We start from the raw sequence: 17,995 nt of genomic DNA, 5'->3' as shown, positions 1-17,995 counted from the left end.
CAGAGTGAAAAACCAGTTACAGGATTTATTTGAACAAGGAGAAAGAGAGAGTTCACAAGTTGGCACATGACCATCTGTCCTGCCCCCGATAGTGTCCTCTGAGCAGACCCCTGAGGTTCAAGTCAAAACCTTACTTGGAAAACTGTCAGTTTCTTTGTAGACACCCCTCCTTATCAGTAGTCTACATGCCAAAGCCCCAGCAGCTTGCCTGGAAAACCTCAGCTCAGGTCCACCCCAGTTTTCCTTCAGTTCTCCCCTTAGAGGGTAGACTTTGGAAAGCTCTACCTTTGACAATCCAGATGACTCTGGGCACCGCCCACTGATTTAGAGGTTGCTTCTCATGGTTCTTCCTCTTAAAATGTCCTCACTTTCTCTCACCTTAGAAACAATTCTTGTTTCTATGGTGATGAAAGTCAGATGTCTGGATGGTATGGTGCAGCCTTGGACCACAGTCTTCTCCCTGACTGTGGTGTACACAAAGGAAAAGGGAACTGGTCATTGTCCATGCACAGCCAGTATAGTAAAGTTTGTCATTTCGAGAAGTTTCAATCAGTCCAATCCAAAAAGGGCTGGGGGGGGGGGGCGGACAATACTTTTAAGAGAGATTACTATTAAAATTACTCTGTCTTTATTCCTATTCTATCAACTAACAGAGCAAAATGCATTTGTAAACTAAGTCTAAATCCAGTCTGTCTGATCTACTTTTGCAAAAATTCATAGGCTAGAATAACCAAGTCAAATTTCTGTTGGCTTTGTTGGAACTTTCCATCAGGGATCTTAGATTGAGCTCTTGACATTCGACCTGTCCAGATCTCAGGAGCCACGCATAGGATGGTTTCACCAGATTCCACCTGTAGCATTTGTACTTTTGGGGTGATCCCCTCTTCTCAGGGTTCCCAAGGCTTTTCCCTGTTCTTCAGACCTGCTTACCTGCCAATGTAGGTATGCTTCCCTACATTCCTTTGTGGAAGGTCTCTGGAACCCTACAGGCAGGGTGGTGAGCTCTATTCTTGTCAGTTCTGCTCTGTCTCAACTTCCAGAAGGTCTCAACTGTCACACACCAGTCAAAACAGGGATAATGAATGTATTCCTATTTCTAGTTCTCTTTTTAAGGTGAAATAAAATTATGCAAAAATAGTCACATTGTCACAAGTAATAAAAATAACTGCCATTTTTATATTTTACTTTGTTATCAAGGAGAGAGAAAATGTAAACATGATTTACTTGATACAAAGTATAATTGAATATTGGTATAACTCATGGTCAGTTAATAGAAACGATTTTCTTTGAATCAGAAACAACCAAACAACAACAAACAGTAGCATTTCAGACAAAGCCATGTTAAATTAATTCAGTTCTCTGTAAGGAGCCCTCACTCTTGAGTTTTGTTCACGGTCATGGGTCTTGAAATATTGTCACAATTTTTCCCCAATTAATTTCTCCAGAAACAATTTTGTAAGTGTTAAAACTTTTTCTTTTTTTTTTTTAAGATTTATTTATTTATGCATACTGGCCTGAAGTACAGGCCAGAGGTGCAGGGGGTGAGAGGATTCAGCGGAGACAGAGTAGGGAGCAGAACAAGCAGATGGACTGAAATACACTGCTGAGGGGAGCAACGGGTGGGTCAGGAGAGGTCTGCCACGCCATGTGGGTCAGTTCCCTAGCTGGGAATCAAACTCCTGCTGTAGTGTCTGCGGATAGCTTCATAGTGCTGCCCTTTAACCCACTGTGCCACCGGGGGGGGGCCCCTATAAATACTCAAACTCTTGAAATGACCCAAACTAATGACCTGATGCTAACATAGTTGACAAGGAAATATCTGTAAGTTTTAATTTTATTTCCAGTTTTGCAATATGAAAGAGGATTATAATTGATAGGAGAAAATTAAAATACCTCATAATCCTCTTAAAAGCTATCACAATTTTTATTTTTACTTTTTGCCTTTGGTTCCCATATATAATTTTTAAACCAGTTTGCTCACTAATCAAAAGTATTATATATATATACATACACATATATACTTGAATATATATATATATTCAATCTTAAAGATTGAAGAGAGTATGAGTATCTTATCTTGGGGTTTGGTGAAATTCTGAGTTGATCTAAGAGAACATGGTAGGAAATGAGAAAAAATAATCCATGCAAAGGAGAGGGCCACTGGACCTTTTACCCTGTTCCTCTAACCACCCACCCACATCCCCACTCCCCATGTCAGTGAGGAAGAGTCGAGGCTTCTAAGGGCCCTGAATCTAATATAACCATGCACCATGCAACTGATGGCCTAGAGAGGTGGGAGCCGATTGTGACAGCGGGAGGTGGACTTTTGCTGGGTCACATCAATAACGGGAAGTCATTCACACTCTCCAGTGAGCACATGAGGCTATTAGAATTTTTCTACTTCTACTTTTAATGATTTTTTTTTTATTTTTTTAAGATTTATTTATTTATTCATACAGAACTGGGGTTACAGGCCAGAGATCCGGAGGGTGAGAGGATCACCAGAGACAGAATGGGGAGCAGAACAGGCAGATCGACGAAGTACACTGCTGAGGGGAGCAGCAGGCGGGTCAGGAGAGGTCTGCCACGCCATGTGGTCACCTCCCGGGCAGGCGGGAATCGAACTCATGCGGAAGCGGCTTTAGATTCTCAGTGCTGTGCTTTAACCCGCTGCGCCACCAGGGAGGGCCCTTAATGATTTTTTAAAAATATTTATTTTCATTTATTTATTCATACAAGAACTAGAGTCTAGGGCCAGAGGTGTGGCGGGGTGAAAGCATTCACCAGAGACAGTGGGGAACAGAACAGGCAGATTTACTGAAATATACTGCTGAGGGGAGCAGTAGGTGTGAGAAAGGACAGGAGAGGTCCATGGGCCATGTGGATCAGCTCCTTGGCCAGGGATTGAACTCATGCCACAGTGGCTAGTGATAGCTTGATAGTGCTGAGAATTTAACCCTTGCACTACCATAGAGGCCTCTTTTATGACTTTTGTATTAATTACAGAGATTCAGATGGTACAGAAAAGCTTCTAATCTTCTTGGATATCAGAAGAAACCTAAGAATTCCTTTCTTGGGTGGCCATGTGGAACTGCTAATCTGAGTCATGGATTTTGAGGGCCTCTTTGTTCAGGGTCAGGCAGAGAACCCGGGAGCCATCATTTGGGCTTGAGCAGGACTGAGTAGAGGGGGAGGTGGACTTCTTTTACTCAGTGATCCCTTTAGAGATAAAGTTCACTGTCCTAAAAGGTGAACATATTTAAAGCCCATCAGTTAATATTTAAGGTACAGAAGGAGCAAGAGTGTTAGAGAGATACCTTAGCATCTTCCCTCCCTTCAGCTCCCTGGAAGTGCCTAAGTGGGTAACCTCATTTACTGTTGTTCTCGCATCCCCTCCCTCTCCTATCCATGGCTTTCACTTTGGTACCAACATTACTGAACATTGAACACAGATTAAAAATGTGAACTCATGGGGCAGGTCAGTCAGTGCCAGCTTCAAACAGGCAGCCATTGTCTGGGACTCCCTGTTGTGACAGCTACCCCTCTGACGGTGTTCATGGTGTGTGCCTCTCTGTCTTTTCTCTTGGCCCCTAGGGTTCTGGCTGGTGTGGACTATCATCATCATCTTGAGCTGCTGCTGTGTCTGCCACCACCGCCGAGCCAAGCACCGACTTCAGGCCCAACAGCGGCAACATGAAATCAACCTGATTGCCTACCGGGAAGCTCACAATTACTCAGCGCTGCCATTTTATTTCAGTATGTATACCCAGAGCTACCAAGCCCCACCTTCAAGAGCCCAGAATGCACAGACTTGCTCCATGGATAGCAGGAGCTCCTGTGGGCCCCCTTGTCTAGCAAAGAGCAGAGTCTTAAAAGTACTGAAGGGGGCATTCACTGTTAGCACAGAGGAGCAGGTGCCATGGATGCCACTTCCAGAAACCACTGGGCTGTTCCAGTCCAACACTGGCTGCCGTTCACCAAGTCCCTGTTCCTTTAGCAGATTATTACTGAGGTCAATAGTCAAATGATACATGATGTGAGTGACTTGACATTTAGAGTCCATAATCCTTCAGTTTTGCTTACTACCCTATGATATGCCTGAGTAGAGCGTGCTATGACATGGACAGGTTTGGGGGAATGATCCAGGGGCTTCCTGAGAACCAAGAAGATTGGTGACTCACTGAAGGATTCCCTCAGACAGCTCATCTCTCAAGTAGTCAATGCAGCTGAGCTGTGCAGTCATCCTGCAGTGTTTCTACAATATGTAATGTCACCAGTGTGGAACTCAATGTAGGAAAGGGTAAAGTTCTTAAGACAGTGCCTGGCGTATAGTATGTGCTCGATAAATGTTAGCAATTAATGTGTATGATGAGGTTATCAGCATACTGACCTGGATGACTGGCTTCTTTCTTTGCTGGGAGCCCAGTGCTTTTGATCGGAGTCAGGATAAGGTTTGTCTTCTAGCCCACTCACTTGGATCGTGTGTCTCTCACCAATTTCTAACCTTTCAGAAATGGGCCCTGCTATTTAGACTTGGAAGGGCTGGGAAAAGAAAAGGTGGCCAGGAAGTCTCCAGGTAGGGTCTCTGAAGTCTGTGGGACTTAGATGGAGAACAGAAAGTGAGCAGTAGCATGAGAAACATGGAAACAAGACCTTTGGGCAGAAATGCTCTCTGGCCATCCAGCACATCTGCCTGTCCCTCTGCCTTGACTCCAGACAGCCAAAAAGTCCTTGCCTGCACAATAGCTTAGGTCCCTTCTATGTCAGGAAGCTGGATTAGTTCCCTTCCATCTTTTCCTCTCTCAGCAAAGTTGTCTGCGGCCCCCTACCCTACTTCTTAACTGCGTATGGCCCCATGCCTACTGCCAAGAGTTGTAGCTGTCACTTGGTGGCTAAGCTGGGGGTAGGGAACATATGTTTGGGGTGAGGTGCAGTCTTCCCTGGAACAATTGCCAATGCAGTAATTTCTCCTCCCTACCTCCCCATTTTAGGGTTTTTGCCAAACTATTTACTACCTCCTTATGAGGAAGTGGTGAACCGACCTCCAACTCCTCCCCCACCATACAGTGCCTTCCAGCTCCAGCAGCAGCAGCAGCAGCAGCAGCAGCAACAGCAACAGCAACAGCAGCAGCTGCCTACCCAGTGTGGCCCTGCAGGTGGCAGCAACCCTGGCACCCATCCTACCAGGGACTCCCAGGGGGTGCAGAGCAGCCCCTTGTCTGGGCCCAGCAGAAGCAGCACAAGACCCCCTAGCATTGCTGACCCTGAGCCCTCCGATGTGCCTGCTGACCCAGAAGCCACCAAAGCTCCTGGAATGGAGCCCAGCGGCTCTGTGGCTGGCCTAGGGGAGCTGGAGCCTGAAGCCTTCACGGACAAGGATTCTGAGTGTAAGGAGGAGCTGCTGAAAGATGACAGCTCTGATGTGGGCAGCGTCCTCCCCGACAGCAAAGACAAGACACCTGGCAGACATCGCCGCTTCACAGGTGACTCGGGCATTGAGGTGTGTGTATGCAATCGGGGCCACCACGACAGTGACCTTAAAGAGTTCAGTGCACTCATTGATGATGCTCTGGATGGACCCCTGGATTTCTGTGACAGCTGCCATGTGCCGACCCCTGGAGATGAGGAAGAAGGGCTCTGCCAGCCCTCACAGGAGCAAGACCGAGAGCCTGGCCACCCCCACCTACCACGGCCACCTGCGTGCCTGCTGTTGAACACCATAAATGAGCAGGACTCCCCAAACTCCCAGAGCAGCAGCTCCCCCAGCTAGAGCAGGCTCTGCCTGAACCTGAGAACATGGCAAAGCATCCAGGGTGGAGAGAACCATGAGAGAAGCATTAAATGACTTTCAGAGAAAAGTGGCACAGCCACTTTGTTCTTTTTTGTTTTGTTTTTTTTTTGTTGTTGTTGTTGTTGTTGTTGTTCCTTCTCTCCTGTGTCTCCAGGTAGAGTTTCATGTGTGGTTGCCTGTCCACACACAGAAACAGTGTCATGGAGAGCTGAGAAGTTGGTTCTGTGACTCATTCCGCCATCCCCCTTCCCTCTTGTGTTATTTCTTACATCCCTCTTGGGGGACAGTGAGGTGTGTGATTTAGGAGTCCTCAAGGATGGGGCTGAGCTGTGTCCTGAGATGACTCTTAGTGATGTAGTAGACTCATGCTTTGGTGTTAGTTTCAGAGAACCTCGGTGTGTCTCAGTCCACGTGAAGAAAGATGCCCATAGGGGCCCAGGGATTGGCACCCCTTTCTGCCATGTGTACAGTGCTTTGACTGGGTTAATCCTGTGGAGGCTGAGAACCAGTGGGCAGTGGCGTGGTAGGTACGCAGTGGGCTTACTGCTCTTACTCTGTCTGGTGACAAGTATGATGTACCACTGAGCTTTTGTGAGCTGCCCCTTCCAGCAGGTTCTGGTTGACTGCAGAGGATTGAGGTGTGGAAGGTTGATTATATTGCCTTTTATGTTTTTCTTCTTTAAACAAAGCAAGCTTAAAACAAGAACTTTGCCAGTGGGCATGCAGGAATTCTGTGCTGGAAAAGGGAAGTCTGTGGCACTTTCCCAGTTTGGCTTTCAAAGATCCAGCTGCACTTGCTCCATAATGAGAGGTATTGTGTGCAGGCTTGACTGGAAACTGTTGTTGGAAGGTCTGTGAGTGTGCTGGAGGCCATCTGCCCCCACACTGGTAGAGTTGCAGCTTTCTGCGTCTCTGCCCCTTGGTCTGCGCCCACAGGTGACCAAGTCCTTCCCCCCTCAAGGACACTGTCTGCTGGCTTTCGTGTCTCCCTGTTCTAAAGGAACAAACAGGAGGCCATGGGTCCTGAGAAAGTGCAGCCCTGAATCCTGACTCACAGTGTTTTCTGGAGACTATACAAGTCATGTTTAAACTGACCACTGGGAAACGTTGCCTGGGTTATCTGTTTTCATGCCCTTTCCCTGCAACCCCTCTCTTTGAGGGGGGCTCTAATTTTCCTAGCCCATGTAAAGGCCAAGTGGCTCAGGTAGGGTGAAGGCTGCCATCCAGAAGGACTTCGAGACCCAGGTAGGTAGTTTGACTGTAGGGGCCAGTTGAGCTTTGATAGTTAATTATCTCAATGGAGGAAACCAACAGTGAAACTAACATTCCCTGTGCAGCCCTATTCAGTGAAGTTTGTTCTTCCTCCATTTTTATCGATGATATTCAGACAAGGCATTGACCTTAAGGTAAAAGAAAAACCAAACTAACTATATCTATATATATCTATATATATATATATATACACACACACACACACAACACGGATACATATATGTACATATCTATGTGTGTGTGTGTGTGTGTGTGTGTGTGTACACACATACAAGTAGACAAAGCTTGGAGGGGAAGGGAATGAGTGTCTGTGTTTGGATTCCACAAAACCAAAATCCATGTCGAACAAAGTGAAGTCCATGTAGTGGCTGTGGACAGCCTGCGCGTGTGTGTCCATTGTGTGTGAGCCCCTGCCCTGTTTTCCTGTGAATATACTTTGAATGGCAGTTATTCTGCTCTGCTTACCACTTGTTGGAGCAAAATGGCCCTCAAGGTAATTTATTTTACACATTTACTGTTTACTGAACAAATGTCTGACTGTGTGCTGGGGTGTATTCAGCAGTAGCGAGGACGGCTGTCCCGTTTTTGTCAGATACTGTGCTCCAAGTAGAGGTTTTACTCTACCCATCATTGCAATTTGCACATTGCTCCGTGGACACTCGGAGGCCTGTGTTCTGTTCTCTAAATGGAAACGTGCTCTGAACCTGTCTGCCTCCCTCAGCTGTTTTCAGGACCTGAGTTTCATTCCCTTGGGGGTGTCTGTAATCTCGGTCAGAAAATGAAGATGGAATTTCAGGCAGAAGATTGGATATTCAGTGATGAGCTTGGTTGAGCTGTGGCCCAGGTGTTGGCCCTGCCCAGAATCACCAGTAGGTTTTGGGAGACAATGCAGAGTCTCAGGGCCTACCTCCCTCCCACCAGCTGGAGTGTGGGGAGACTAGGCGGAAGCCTGAGTGGCCCCTCAGATGCCTTTCCTTCCACCTATGAAGTAAATATCCCAAACAGCTCACTGAAGTGTTTCAAAGGAGATCAAGATTCACCAACAGGAATCCTTCAGTTACCTGGCAAGTGGATGAACTCTGGCCCTCTCAAGTGTCCCTCCCCATTCGAATGGGAACAGGTCTGTGTTAACCATTGACTTCATTCTAGCTTCCCGCCCAACGGCTGATAAAGGAGAATGTGGCGAGTGGAGCGGGACTGGATTCGAGGTCACTGTCTGGCCCCTTCCAAATGAGGCTCCCCTGTGCAGAGAAGATGAAATAGGGAGAGAACTAATTAGGGATTGGAGAAATGTGACTGAATCTGGTGTTTTAGGTAAATGGGTAAGAAGGGGCTGGTGGAGGGTGCGGTGCTACAGTGGGAAGGTTTATTTGCAAATGGTAACACATTCCTGGGAGGCACATCATCATTTGTCAATTATTGTGAATATGTGTATTTTAAGCAATAAGATTCAGCTGGTCAGATTTTCTGGGCAGTCTTGATGACGCATTTCCTGTGCTGTGAGTGTTCTGAAGACGAGTGGCTCTAACCACTGTGAGAAGCCTAAATAAAATAAATCCCCAACATCCTACTGCTGCAGTTTTTTTCTCTTTTCCTCTCCTTAGACGCTGGGGAGTTGCGCCTGGAGATTCAGAACCACAAGTACTTTCCTTTCTCCACACAGAGCCTGAGAGACATCCTAGAGCAGCTGAGGACAGGATGCATGGTCAAGCAAAACTGCAGGCCTGGAGGATAGCTGGGTAAAGCCCACTCGGAGTCCATACTTGGTCCTAGGAATTTCCTCCCCAAATTTCCTCTCTGCCAAGGATGTATTTCTGACATTGTAAAGTCTCACATACATCAAAATCAGACCAAAAGCAGAAGCAAGTTTGTCAGATGCCCTAAGGGTGAAACCTGACATTTCAGAAAAAACAAGTACTCCATGAGCTCTCTTTTCTATCATGCTATGATAGACATGGAAGGGCACTTGGCCTTGGAATAATTCACAAATGTATATTACTGAGTGTCCCCTGCTGTGGTCCATTTGTGCTGGACCCTAAGGGTCACATGAAAGATGTCAGACACAGTTCACGTCCTCAAAAAGTTAATTTCCAGTTAGCAAGACCTAATATCTCTTTGTGGGTCAGTGAATTAACAATAGAAGGTGAGATACAATGGGAGATAGATTCAGACACTCCTGGGGAGTCCTTCGGAGGTAGTCTTGGGTCTTGCAAACCAGCAAACACTCAGAACTGATTTTTAGTCCTTGGGGAGCCAGTGGTAAGTGAGTGATTATTGTACTCTGTTTAAGGTCATCCGCTTAGAGTCAGGGTAAGGCTCTCTCCTAGCCTGTGTAAAGGCCATCTTTTGCCTCTGCACAGGAAGGGAAACATTCTTAGCGAGAAGACTTCTCTTTGAGCTACCAGCAAGCAAGTTGGCAGAACAGGTTGATGTGCCACCTCATAACTGGAGAAGGGTTCCCTACTTAACTTCCTCTAGCAGAACCTTCACTGGTGGGCCAGCAGGGGGTGCTGGAGAGAAACTTCTCTTGTCCCTTGGATTAGCCCAGCAGCCAGCCCTGTCCCATCTGAGAGTATCTGAGCTACCCGGGAAAGGGAGACATGCTTCTACCTCCACCATTGACCCATGACCCCAGGAACACTCTCATTGGGAATTAGGACTAGGGGATGGTGACTGCCTCATTACTTTGAAGTTGTTAGGTTCCTCTTCACAACCCCAGGGGAGTTATATTAACATCTTGGACAGTGTTGATCTGCAAACTCAGGAATGATCTGAGGGAGACGTGACTCTTGTCTTCTTTAAGTTAGTATCTGAGAGGCTCAAAACCAAAATGGCACAACTGTCAGGGTATTTCCACAGGTTGTGCATGTACCTTTGATGTCCAGGTACATAAGCCCCTCACTGAACTAGGGCTCTAGGGTCACCAAATTCTTGATTTCCCTGATGATATGTGGTATTTACTATAAAGCTCCAGGTGATCTAGTTTAGGTTGAGACTATCAGTACCCCAAAATATAAACACCAGCTTTAGTAAACAAGACATTAAACCTGTAATGCTGGGAGTTTCTTAGATTTTCAACACAAAATCAGGATTTAACAGGGAGTAGGATTTTGCTCAGTATTGGCCAAACCAGCTGGAAACTGCAAGTGTCCCTAGACCTGGCTCCTCAAAAGAGCTAATTGCCCAGAGAAGAAGAAAGGGCAAGGCCAGTGTTAGCAGCTCATGGTAAGGACCATGGTGCTGTGAGCACAGGATGCTGGGAACAAGAGTGCAGCCCACCTAGGGGCTCAGGGCAGCCTCCCAGAGTAGGCACCTCTAACTGAGCTGGCCAGAGGGGTAAAAGGAGCTGTGGAAATACTTGTGCAAGTTATTAAGTGTGTACTATGTGCCAGGTGCTGAAAATACAAATTAACTGGAGACTTAAAATAGGAGAGAGTGGATGTCACATCTGGAACTGAGATGAATTTAACCTTTCTGGAGAATTGCATTCTGGAAAGATAGCTGATGAGCTGGAGAGGTAAGGATGTGTTACAAGACTAACAATTTGTCTTAGTTGTCTTACTTATAAAGTGTTCTTTATTTTAAAGATTTATTCATTTATTTATGCATACAGAACTGGGGTACAAGCCAGAGGTGCAGGAGCGGCCAGAGGATTCCCCAGAGACAGTAGGAAGCAAAACAGGCAGATTGACAAAGTATACCGTTTTAAACAATGTAATCTTGAGAAATCAATGTTACAATCATTTGGAAAATGGAGAGCAGCCACTCCATTTTCCTGTTTCATAAATCTTAACCGGAAAGACTTCAATAAATAAATTCTGTGGAACACTGAAGTATAAGGATGACTAGATCATACGCGTGATCATACTCCCTGCATGTGACTTTAAGGATGGAAATAGCACTTGGAGATCATTAGTAAGATGTGGGCCTGGAATCTCATAGAATAAGCCCAGTGATAACTATTAATTTTTATTCATCTTGGGCAGCAACTATGAAGAGTTTATTGATGGGACCTTTGCTAGAGGCAACGTTAATTATATTGTGCACCACAATTGTGAAACTGGTTTTGAGAATTCCCATTAAACAGTCATTTATAAGGTGCAAATACATCATTTTATTTCATTGGGTGTGACTCGTGTTAGGCTAGCCTAAAGTACCCCAGCTGTCAATTGAAAAATTTCTGAGAAGATCTAGGCATGGGAAAAAGCAACGTCCACCGCAGGAGCCCCTGAAACCCCTGTCAGTCCTCACAGGAAGGTGAGCATCGTGAGTCTAGGGAGGTTGCCTGTTGGGCACTGTGAGCGGGATGTAGCAGGTGCTCGATAAAGTTTGTTGAGAGAATGAGTGACCCAGTGAGGAAATGAATGCGCTTCCCCAGGGCCTTCTGAATAGAAGCTGTTCAGTGTATGCACGCCACTGCCATGGCTGGGGAGGGAGGCGGTTACAAGAGGGGAGGGTGGCGCCTGTACTTCTGTGCCCTCTGCTGGAGCCGGTGCCAGGTTCTAGTTGTAGGTGCTGCCCTCAGCCTGAGCCTCCCTCCAGGCTTCTCGGACCTTGATCTTCACTTTGAAATGTTCGATCAGAAAGACCACATTGGGGACACCTTCCAGAGAGGGCATGTGTCCATCGTCTGGGACCTCGAAGTCAAACCTCTGCAGTAACCAGGCCATGAAGAGGAAGAGCTCCTTGCGGGCCAGCATCTCCCCTACACATGTGCGGGGTCCCGCCCCGAAGGGGAAGTAGCTTAAAGATGGTGAGATGAGGTGGCTCCCTGTTGGGTCCAAGAAGCGCTCTGTGGACATGGGGAGGCAGCCATCAGCCAGGGGTCTGGACAGCAGAAGCAGAGGTGTGCCCGTGTCTAGAGGGCCAATGGGGTCCCAGGCTGGGAGGGGTGCAGAGTTACTTAGGGACCCTCAAGTTACCCTCCTCACACACAGGAAGATAGAAAGAGGCTGTGTTAGCAGGTTTGAGTTCCACCACCCAGGGCACAGGGGTGTGTATATGGGGACCATGTGCCAAGAATCTTCTGAGAGGAGAAACTACAGTTTTGGGAAGAGACAGGAGCCCATTGTGAAGTTTGGTTGTTTTAGGGGATTCCTAGAGGTAACAACTGGTATACAAGATTGCAACCCAGAGTTTTCTCATAGTGAGCCAGGCAGGGATAAGCCATTTAGTTGTACATCATAGAGCCCAGGCGGGCTGTGTGGCCCTGGAGCAGGACAGGACAGACTCACCAGGCATGAAGCTGTCCGGCTGGTCCCAGTCCTCACTGTGATGTAGTGCCCACAGATTGATGATGACATTTGTGCCCTTGTCGATGGCATAACCACCTATGCTGCTCCAGAGAAGGAGGGGGTTGGGGGTTATGGATATTGTGGTCCCGCCTACTCAGCCGGAAGCCTGCACGGTCTGCTCCCTAGGGACAAGCACCCTCCTTCCTCACCCCTATTGCCTCACCTTTTCCTCAGCTTCTTCCAGATCTACCCTGCATCTAGCACTTGTCCAGGCCATGCTGCCCGACCATTGCTTGTGTATGTTGGGTGCATGAGTGTCAGTAAAGGTGGGGAGGCATTTGAGCTGGTGCATGTCTGCGTGTACCAGGGACTACTGGACTGGGTGGAGTATAGAATCAGTCTTAGCGAGACCACATCTCCAAGTGCTGTTAGTTGCTTCTGAGGGAAGTCAATAACCTATGGCTATGACTGGTTGTAAGTATGATGCAGACATTTATCAGTGGGCTCATGAGTAGGCTGATTGATTGCCAGTAGTTGATGGTCAGTTGATCAGCAAGCTATAGGGACCAGGATGAAGGAGGGATCAGACCAGATGGTTTAGCAGGAATGCTAAATGGATGACTGGAATCAATGATATCAGGAGGATATCACACCTGGAGTCGACAACGGCCTTGTGGGGAATGAGCATTGGGGCCACGGGCCTAATGCGCAGCGCCTCCCTGATGGTAGCCTCCAGGAGCAGGAGATGGCTGCGGTCCCTGAGCGTTGGCGTGCGGCTGAACCCTATATGCTGGTCAATCTCGTCCTGGATCTTCTTTTTCAACTGTGGGCCAGAGCAGGTGGATGTGATCAGCAGGCTCAAGCCTGGTAGAACATGACCTTATGATAATCCTATTGTCAAAACTAAAAGAAGTGGCTGGACCCTTCCAGTAGTTAGTGTGCAACTCAGGCCTTTCTTCCATACAATGGGACATTTTTTCCCCCTAGGACCACAGCAAAGCACTGCTTGGGTAAAGGGTGGAATTACCAATTTTTCTGGACAGAAGGTCTAAGAGTATAGCCTCTGCCTCTCTCTGGGAACAGAGTTTGGGCAGAGTGCAGTGACAATATTTTGTAAGACTGGAGCAGAGAGAAGCCCACCTGAGGATAATGCAGCAGGAAGGCCACAATCCACTGCACCACAGAGGAGGTGGTCTCCACTCCAGCCCCAAAGATGTCCCCGATGGTGATGAGAATGTGTTTATCTGTAAGCAGCTTTGAGTCCTGGTCTGGGTCCTCATCATTTTTGTCTGAGTTCACCTGAGCTTGGATCAGTATGTCCAGCAGGGTAGTTATAGAGTCGCTGCTGAAATTCTCCTGGTGGGTGAGATTGGAGACAGTGCTGAAGACAGAGCACCATCTGAACACCCTCCCATACCTCTACCTCAGAATGGAGGTTCCACTTGGAGAGGAGAGAGCAGAGTGGCCCAGGCAGGACCTAAGAGAGGTGGAGATAGTTGGCAGTTCTGGGCCCTTCTCGAAATTTGTGTTTGATGGGTCCTTCCTAGCATCCTCTTCAGGTCCTTACTTCCCCACCTCCATCATGATCTGACTTAGTTTCTATGGGGTGCCCACTGTGTGCCAGGCTCCGCAGGATGGGGAGAGCCTGGTATCCAACATCAACCCAACCCTGTTCTCACACGTTCATTGAGACTCATCTCTTCTGCTCCATCTCTTACCTTATATTTTTCAATGATTTCACTTAGGAATTCTTCCCTCATTTGCACACAATTCCTCATCATTTCTAAAGTTTTATTGGGAAAAATCTGAAAAGTAGGAAAATAATCAAATCCTTCTCTCTTTTCATTTAATTTCTTTAGCTGCCCAAATCTTTCCTGAAAGAATTCTTTCTCTGGCGCATTCTTATTCACCAGATGTTCAGCCAAAATTGGTGCAAGATAGGTACCTAAAGCGGGTTATCAGTGATAAATATGACAATATTAAGCAAGGCAGAAAGGATTTTCTCACTTCCTCTTCCCCATTCACTCTAATATTAAGACTGAGTGAGGGACCTCCCTGGTGGTACAGTGGGTTAAAGCACAGCACTATGGAGATATCAGAAGTCATTCAGCACTAGTTTGATCCCTAGCCAGGGAGGTGACCCATGCCTTGTGGCAGACCTTTTCTGACCTGCCTGCTGCTCCCCTCAGCAGCGTATTTCAGTAGAGCCGCCTGTTCTGCTCCCCACTCTGTCTCTGGTGAATCCTTTCACACACCCCACCCTACCCCCCCTGTATCTCTGGCCTCTAATTCTGTATGCATAAATAAATAAATCTTTAAAAAAAGATTTAAATTAGCAGTTAGATATGTGCTATATGCACAGCCTTTATGAGTAGTAGAGACAGATGTGACTCTGGAGCTTGGGCAGTTTCTTTAATCCCAAATCACTGTTCTTTCTGAAGGATGAAAGTGAAGAAAACTACCTTCAGCAAAAGGAATGACAAATGCTTATGGAGGCTCTAATACTGACACAGGCAATTGATAACTCAATGGGAGTCATGTTCAGGAGACTTTTTTTGTTTTGTTTTGTTAAGATTTAGTTATTCATGCATATAAGAACTGGGGTACAGGCCAGAGTTGCAGGGGGTAGTGAGAGGATTCACCAGAGACACAGTGGGGAGCAGAACAAAGTGATCTACCGAAATACACTGCTGAGGGGTGCAGTGGGCAACACAGGAGAGGTCTGCTGCACTATGTGGGTCACCTTCCTGGCTGGGATCAAACTTGTGCTTCAGTGGCTGCAGATAGTGTCATAGTGCTGCGCTTTAACCCCCTAGTAACCAGGGAGGCCTCATGTTCAGGAGTCTTAATGAATTATTAAAATGTTAATTCTATTTGTTCAGAGGAAGGGCAAGATTTTATGTGTCAAGGTGGGAGCCATCTCTGTGGCTGAGGTAGAAATGAGTACTGTGGTCCTGGAATGAGCAGTAACTGGGACCCTGAGAAGGTCTGCTAGGATCTGAGTGTGGCGCCTGGTCTCTTTCTCACCTTCAGGATGGGGAATGTGTCTACCATACTGTTCTGGCCCAGAGCATCCATGATGCCTTTTGTGTAGTGCTCTATGATCTTGAATTCAGGATCCCCAATCTTGAAGGTGAACTTGAAGCAGATGAAGCACATAATGTTGGTCACCGCCAGCAAGACAGGTAAGGACAAATCTACTGACTGTCCACTCTGGGTGGCCAGGAAATCAGATAATAAACTGATTTCCTGACATACTGAGGGAAGAAAAGGGCATAAGGGTGGGAACTAAGCAACACTCCCAACCCTTATGTTGCATGTAGTTCCATCTTAACCAGAGACAGATAGCAAATGGCCACTGATATTAACAGTAGCCAAATAAATGTAGACTAAGGCACCAATAACCAATTTCCCCTCCCCAACCAGACAGCCCCAGGGGCCAAAAAGTACTTACTTATTTTCTCAAGTCTCTGGCTACCATCCTTGAAAAGAGCAAAGGCAGTTTGCACCAGCTTCCGATGCAGCTGCCACTGGGCACCATGCTCAGCAAAGGCAATGCCCTTCTGATTGTCTGACAGGATGCCTAGCGTCACCTTTAGAGAGCAGGAAACATTGTAGGAAGCAAACATCGTCCATCTGCCTTGTTCTGGGCCTCCAGTACCTGTTCCCCTTAATGAGAGAAGACAGGTACCTGCCATGCTCATCCCTATGTGGGCATTTCTAAACTGCTCCCACAGACCCATTTCCCAATTCAATAAAGGAAACAGTGTAGAAAACAACTCTAAAATCAAATCCTAGAGCCCTTGTATTAAGTTTAATTATAGGTTGGCTTTCAGGTCTGGTCATACTCACCAGTTTCTTCCCTGGAGCAAACAACTGTGGCTAGATAAGCTCTCTGAATTCTGTTTCCTAGGTGCAGGGAGCAGGCAGGCTAGTGGAGAGGACTGTCTAGATTTCTTTCCCAGGGCCCCGGGGGGTACTAAAGTCACAGCATTTCTCCCTCTTTAGGATCCCCTCCCATTTGTATTGTGTAAGCCTGTGCAGGCCACACCTGGAGAGAGAGGCAGTGTTGTCCACGCAGTGTGATCTTGAGCAGGTCATCATTTTCAGAGGTATGTACCAAAAGCGCAAAGGTCCAACGCTTTCTCTGTTAAACACTAATCCACAAGTCCAAATGATTAGCCTTCTCTCTGAAGTAGAGCTCAGAGGAGTTGGGACTGGGGCAGTTGTCATTCACTGGCCACCAGGACAATGTTTTACCTGCACTGTCATTCACTAGGGAAGTCTTGACTGAGAGACATCATCTTGGGGTCAGGACAAGATGCCTGGAGTTAGGGCTCCACCCTGCGCACCTCCAGGGCTGCCCAGAGAATGAGTGTCCTTTCATTTTTCCTGCTTGGTTGAGAGCCTGGAGAAGCCTAAATTCACTCTCTACCCACAGACCAAACACACTATGTATCCAAAGGAATTATTCGTTATTGGAGCTGGGTGGGTCATTGTGAACATGGTCTATGCTGAGACCCACACAGTCCCAGAGAATGGTGAGAAAGGAGGCCCAGGACACTGCTTACCATTTGGGGCCGCCCAGCAAAGTCCTTGCCCTTCTTGATCAGCACCTCCCTGGCCAGCTGGTGCTCCCCGACGATCACAGTGGTCTTGCTTCCCATGCGAAGGGAATAGATGGGGCCATATTTTCTCTGCAGCTTGAAGAAGTTCACGTGTGGATGTCCATGTCTGGGGAGGAAGGGAAGGCTGCCCACCAAGGGCAGGGCTGGGAGGCTGTTGGGGTACTTGGCACCAGTAGGCTTCCCCTTGGGCCAGAAGAAATAGGCCAGGGTGAGCATCAAGAGAGTGAGGAGCTCCCACATCATGGCAGGTGGGGCTGGTACTGTGGGTGAATGGCTGCAGCCACTTAGGGCCCGTGGGGGCCTTTTAAAGGGTGGGGCTGACCTTCCTGGATATTGATGATGTCTTACCATGTGGAAGTTTATTCTGGAGCAGACACAGCCTTAAGCCCTCTCCCACAACAGGAAGGGGAGGGGCAATGCATACCTGGGTGACCTGTTCTGAACAAGTAATATGACTCCTGACTTAAGATGCCAGCACTGTATATGTTGATGGTTTTGTGATCCTTAGGGTGATAATGCTCTTGCCTTCAAGGATGCTGATAACATCAGTGCCTGAGGAGCACCAAGATTTTAATGATAACACAGGAGAGAGACATGATCTACAGCCCATAGACTGCCTGGAACTTTCCCTACTTGACAGATAACAACCTGCCCTCTCTGACAGTTCCCACTCACTCTTCTTTTTCTCCTCCATAGTCGTTCTTCCCTTGCCTTTCCAGGAGGTGGCCTTTTCCAAGTACAGACTCTGCTGCCCTCCTGACTCAGTGCCACTTACTGTAAGTGCCTCTTGGCTGGAAACACCCTCGTGGTCCAGACTCTGGCTTCTGAGCTCCAGGGATATGACGTGCTTTGATTGGTAATGCCTTCTCAACAGTGGCTCAGGTCCAGAGCATAGCAAGGTAGAGTCTAGGTAAGGGGACAGTGGCTGAACCTTCCTTTTGGAGTTCCCCATTTGTCAATGTGCCCAGGTTGTCCAGAAGCAAATAATATCTTGGTCAGGATTCTGGTTTGGGACCTTTCATGTTTGAAACTCAAAATCACTGGCCAGATGTGTGAAGGTTATCGCCGAT

The 17,995-nt window shown here is 47.3% G+C and overlaps 2 protein-coding genes across 2 annotated transcripts in view; one reads left to right on the top strand and one right to left on the bottom strand.

Annotated features, from left to right (window-relative positions):
* Positions 1 to 7,271, top strand: part of WBP1L (WW domain binding protein 1-like) — a 48,741-nt gene extending 41,470 nt beyond the window's left edge. The window contains exons 3-4 of the mRNA XM_004681008.2: positions 3,595 to 3,756; positions 4,992 to 7,271. Of these exons, the coding sequence (XP_004681065.2) occupies positions 3,595 to 3,756; positions 4,992 to 5,770 (941 nt within the window). The 3' untranslated portion in view covers positions 5,771 to 7,271. The remainder of the gene's footprint in view (positions 1 to 3,594; positions 3,757 to 4,991) is intronic.
* A 4,294-nt stretch (positions 7,272 to 11,565) lies between these two features.
* Positions 11,566 to 17,165, bottom strand: LOC101637442 (steroid 17-alpha-hydroxylase/17,20 lyase-like). Its single transcript, XM_004681007.1, has 8 exons — positions 16,869 to 17,165; positions 15,752 to 15,890; positions 15,325 to 15,554; positions 14,016 to 14,102; positions 13,438 to 13,653; positions 12,951 to 13,120; positions 12,298 to 12,398; positions 11,566 to 11,855 (listed from the first exon to the last, which is right to left on the bottom strand). Exons 1-8 carry the CDS (start codon positions 17,163 to 17,165, stop codon positions 11,566 to 11,568), a joined length of 1,530 nt encoding a protein of 509 aa, XP_004681064.1.
* Positions 17,166 to 17,995: the final 830 nt, after the last annotated feature.

Source organism: Condylura cristata, unplaced genomic scaffold (genome assembly GCF_000260355.1).
Source record: "Condylura cristata isolate star-nosed mole 26May11 unplaced genomic scaffold, ConCri1.0 scaffold00011, whole genome shotgun sequence".
NCBI lineage: Eukaryota > Metazoa > Chordata > Mammalia > Eulipotyphla > Talpidae > Condylura > Condylura cristata.
This window is presented reverse-complemented; position numbering and strand designations above follow the sequence as displayed.

Bases quoted from the DNA above. Each gene is read 5' to 3' on its own strand.
- LOC101637442 (XM_004681007.1), bottom strand. From the start codon at position 17,165: ATGTGGGAGCTCCTCACTCTCTTGATGCTCACCCTGGCCTATTTCTTC. The intron at 14,103-15,324 runs GTGAGAAAGAGA...CCTACTTTTCAG, and splicing joins ACACATTCCCCATCCTGAAG to ATTTTTCCCAATAAAACTTT. The intron at 11,856-12,297 runs GTGAGTCTGTCC...CCATGTCCACAG, and splicing joins GCCGGACAGCTTCATGCCTG to AGCGCTTCTTGGACCCAACA.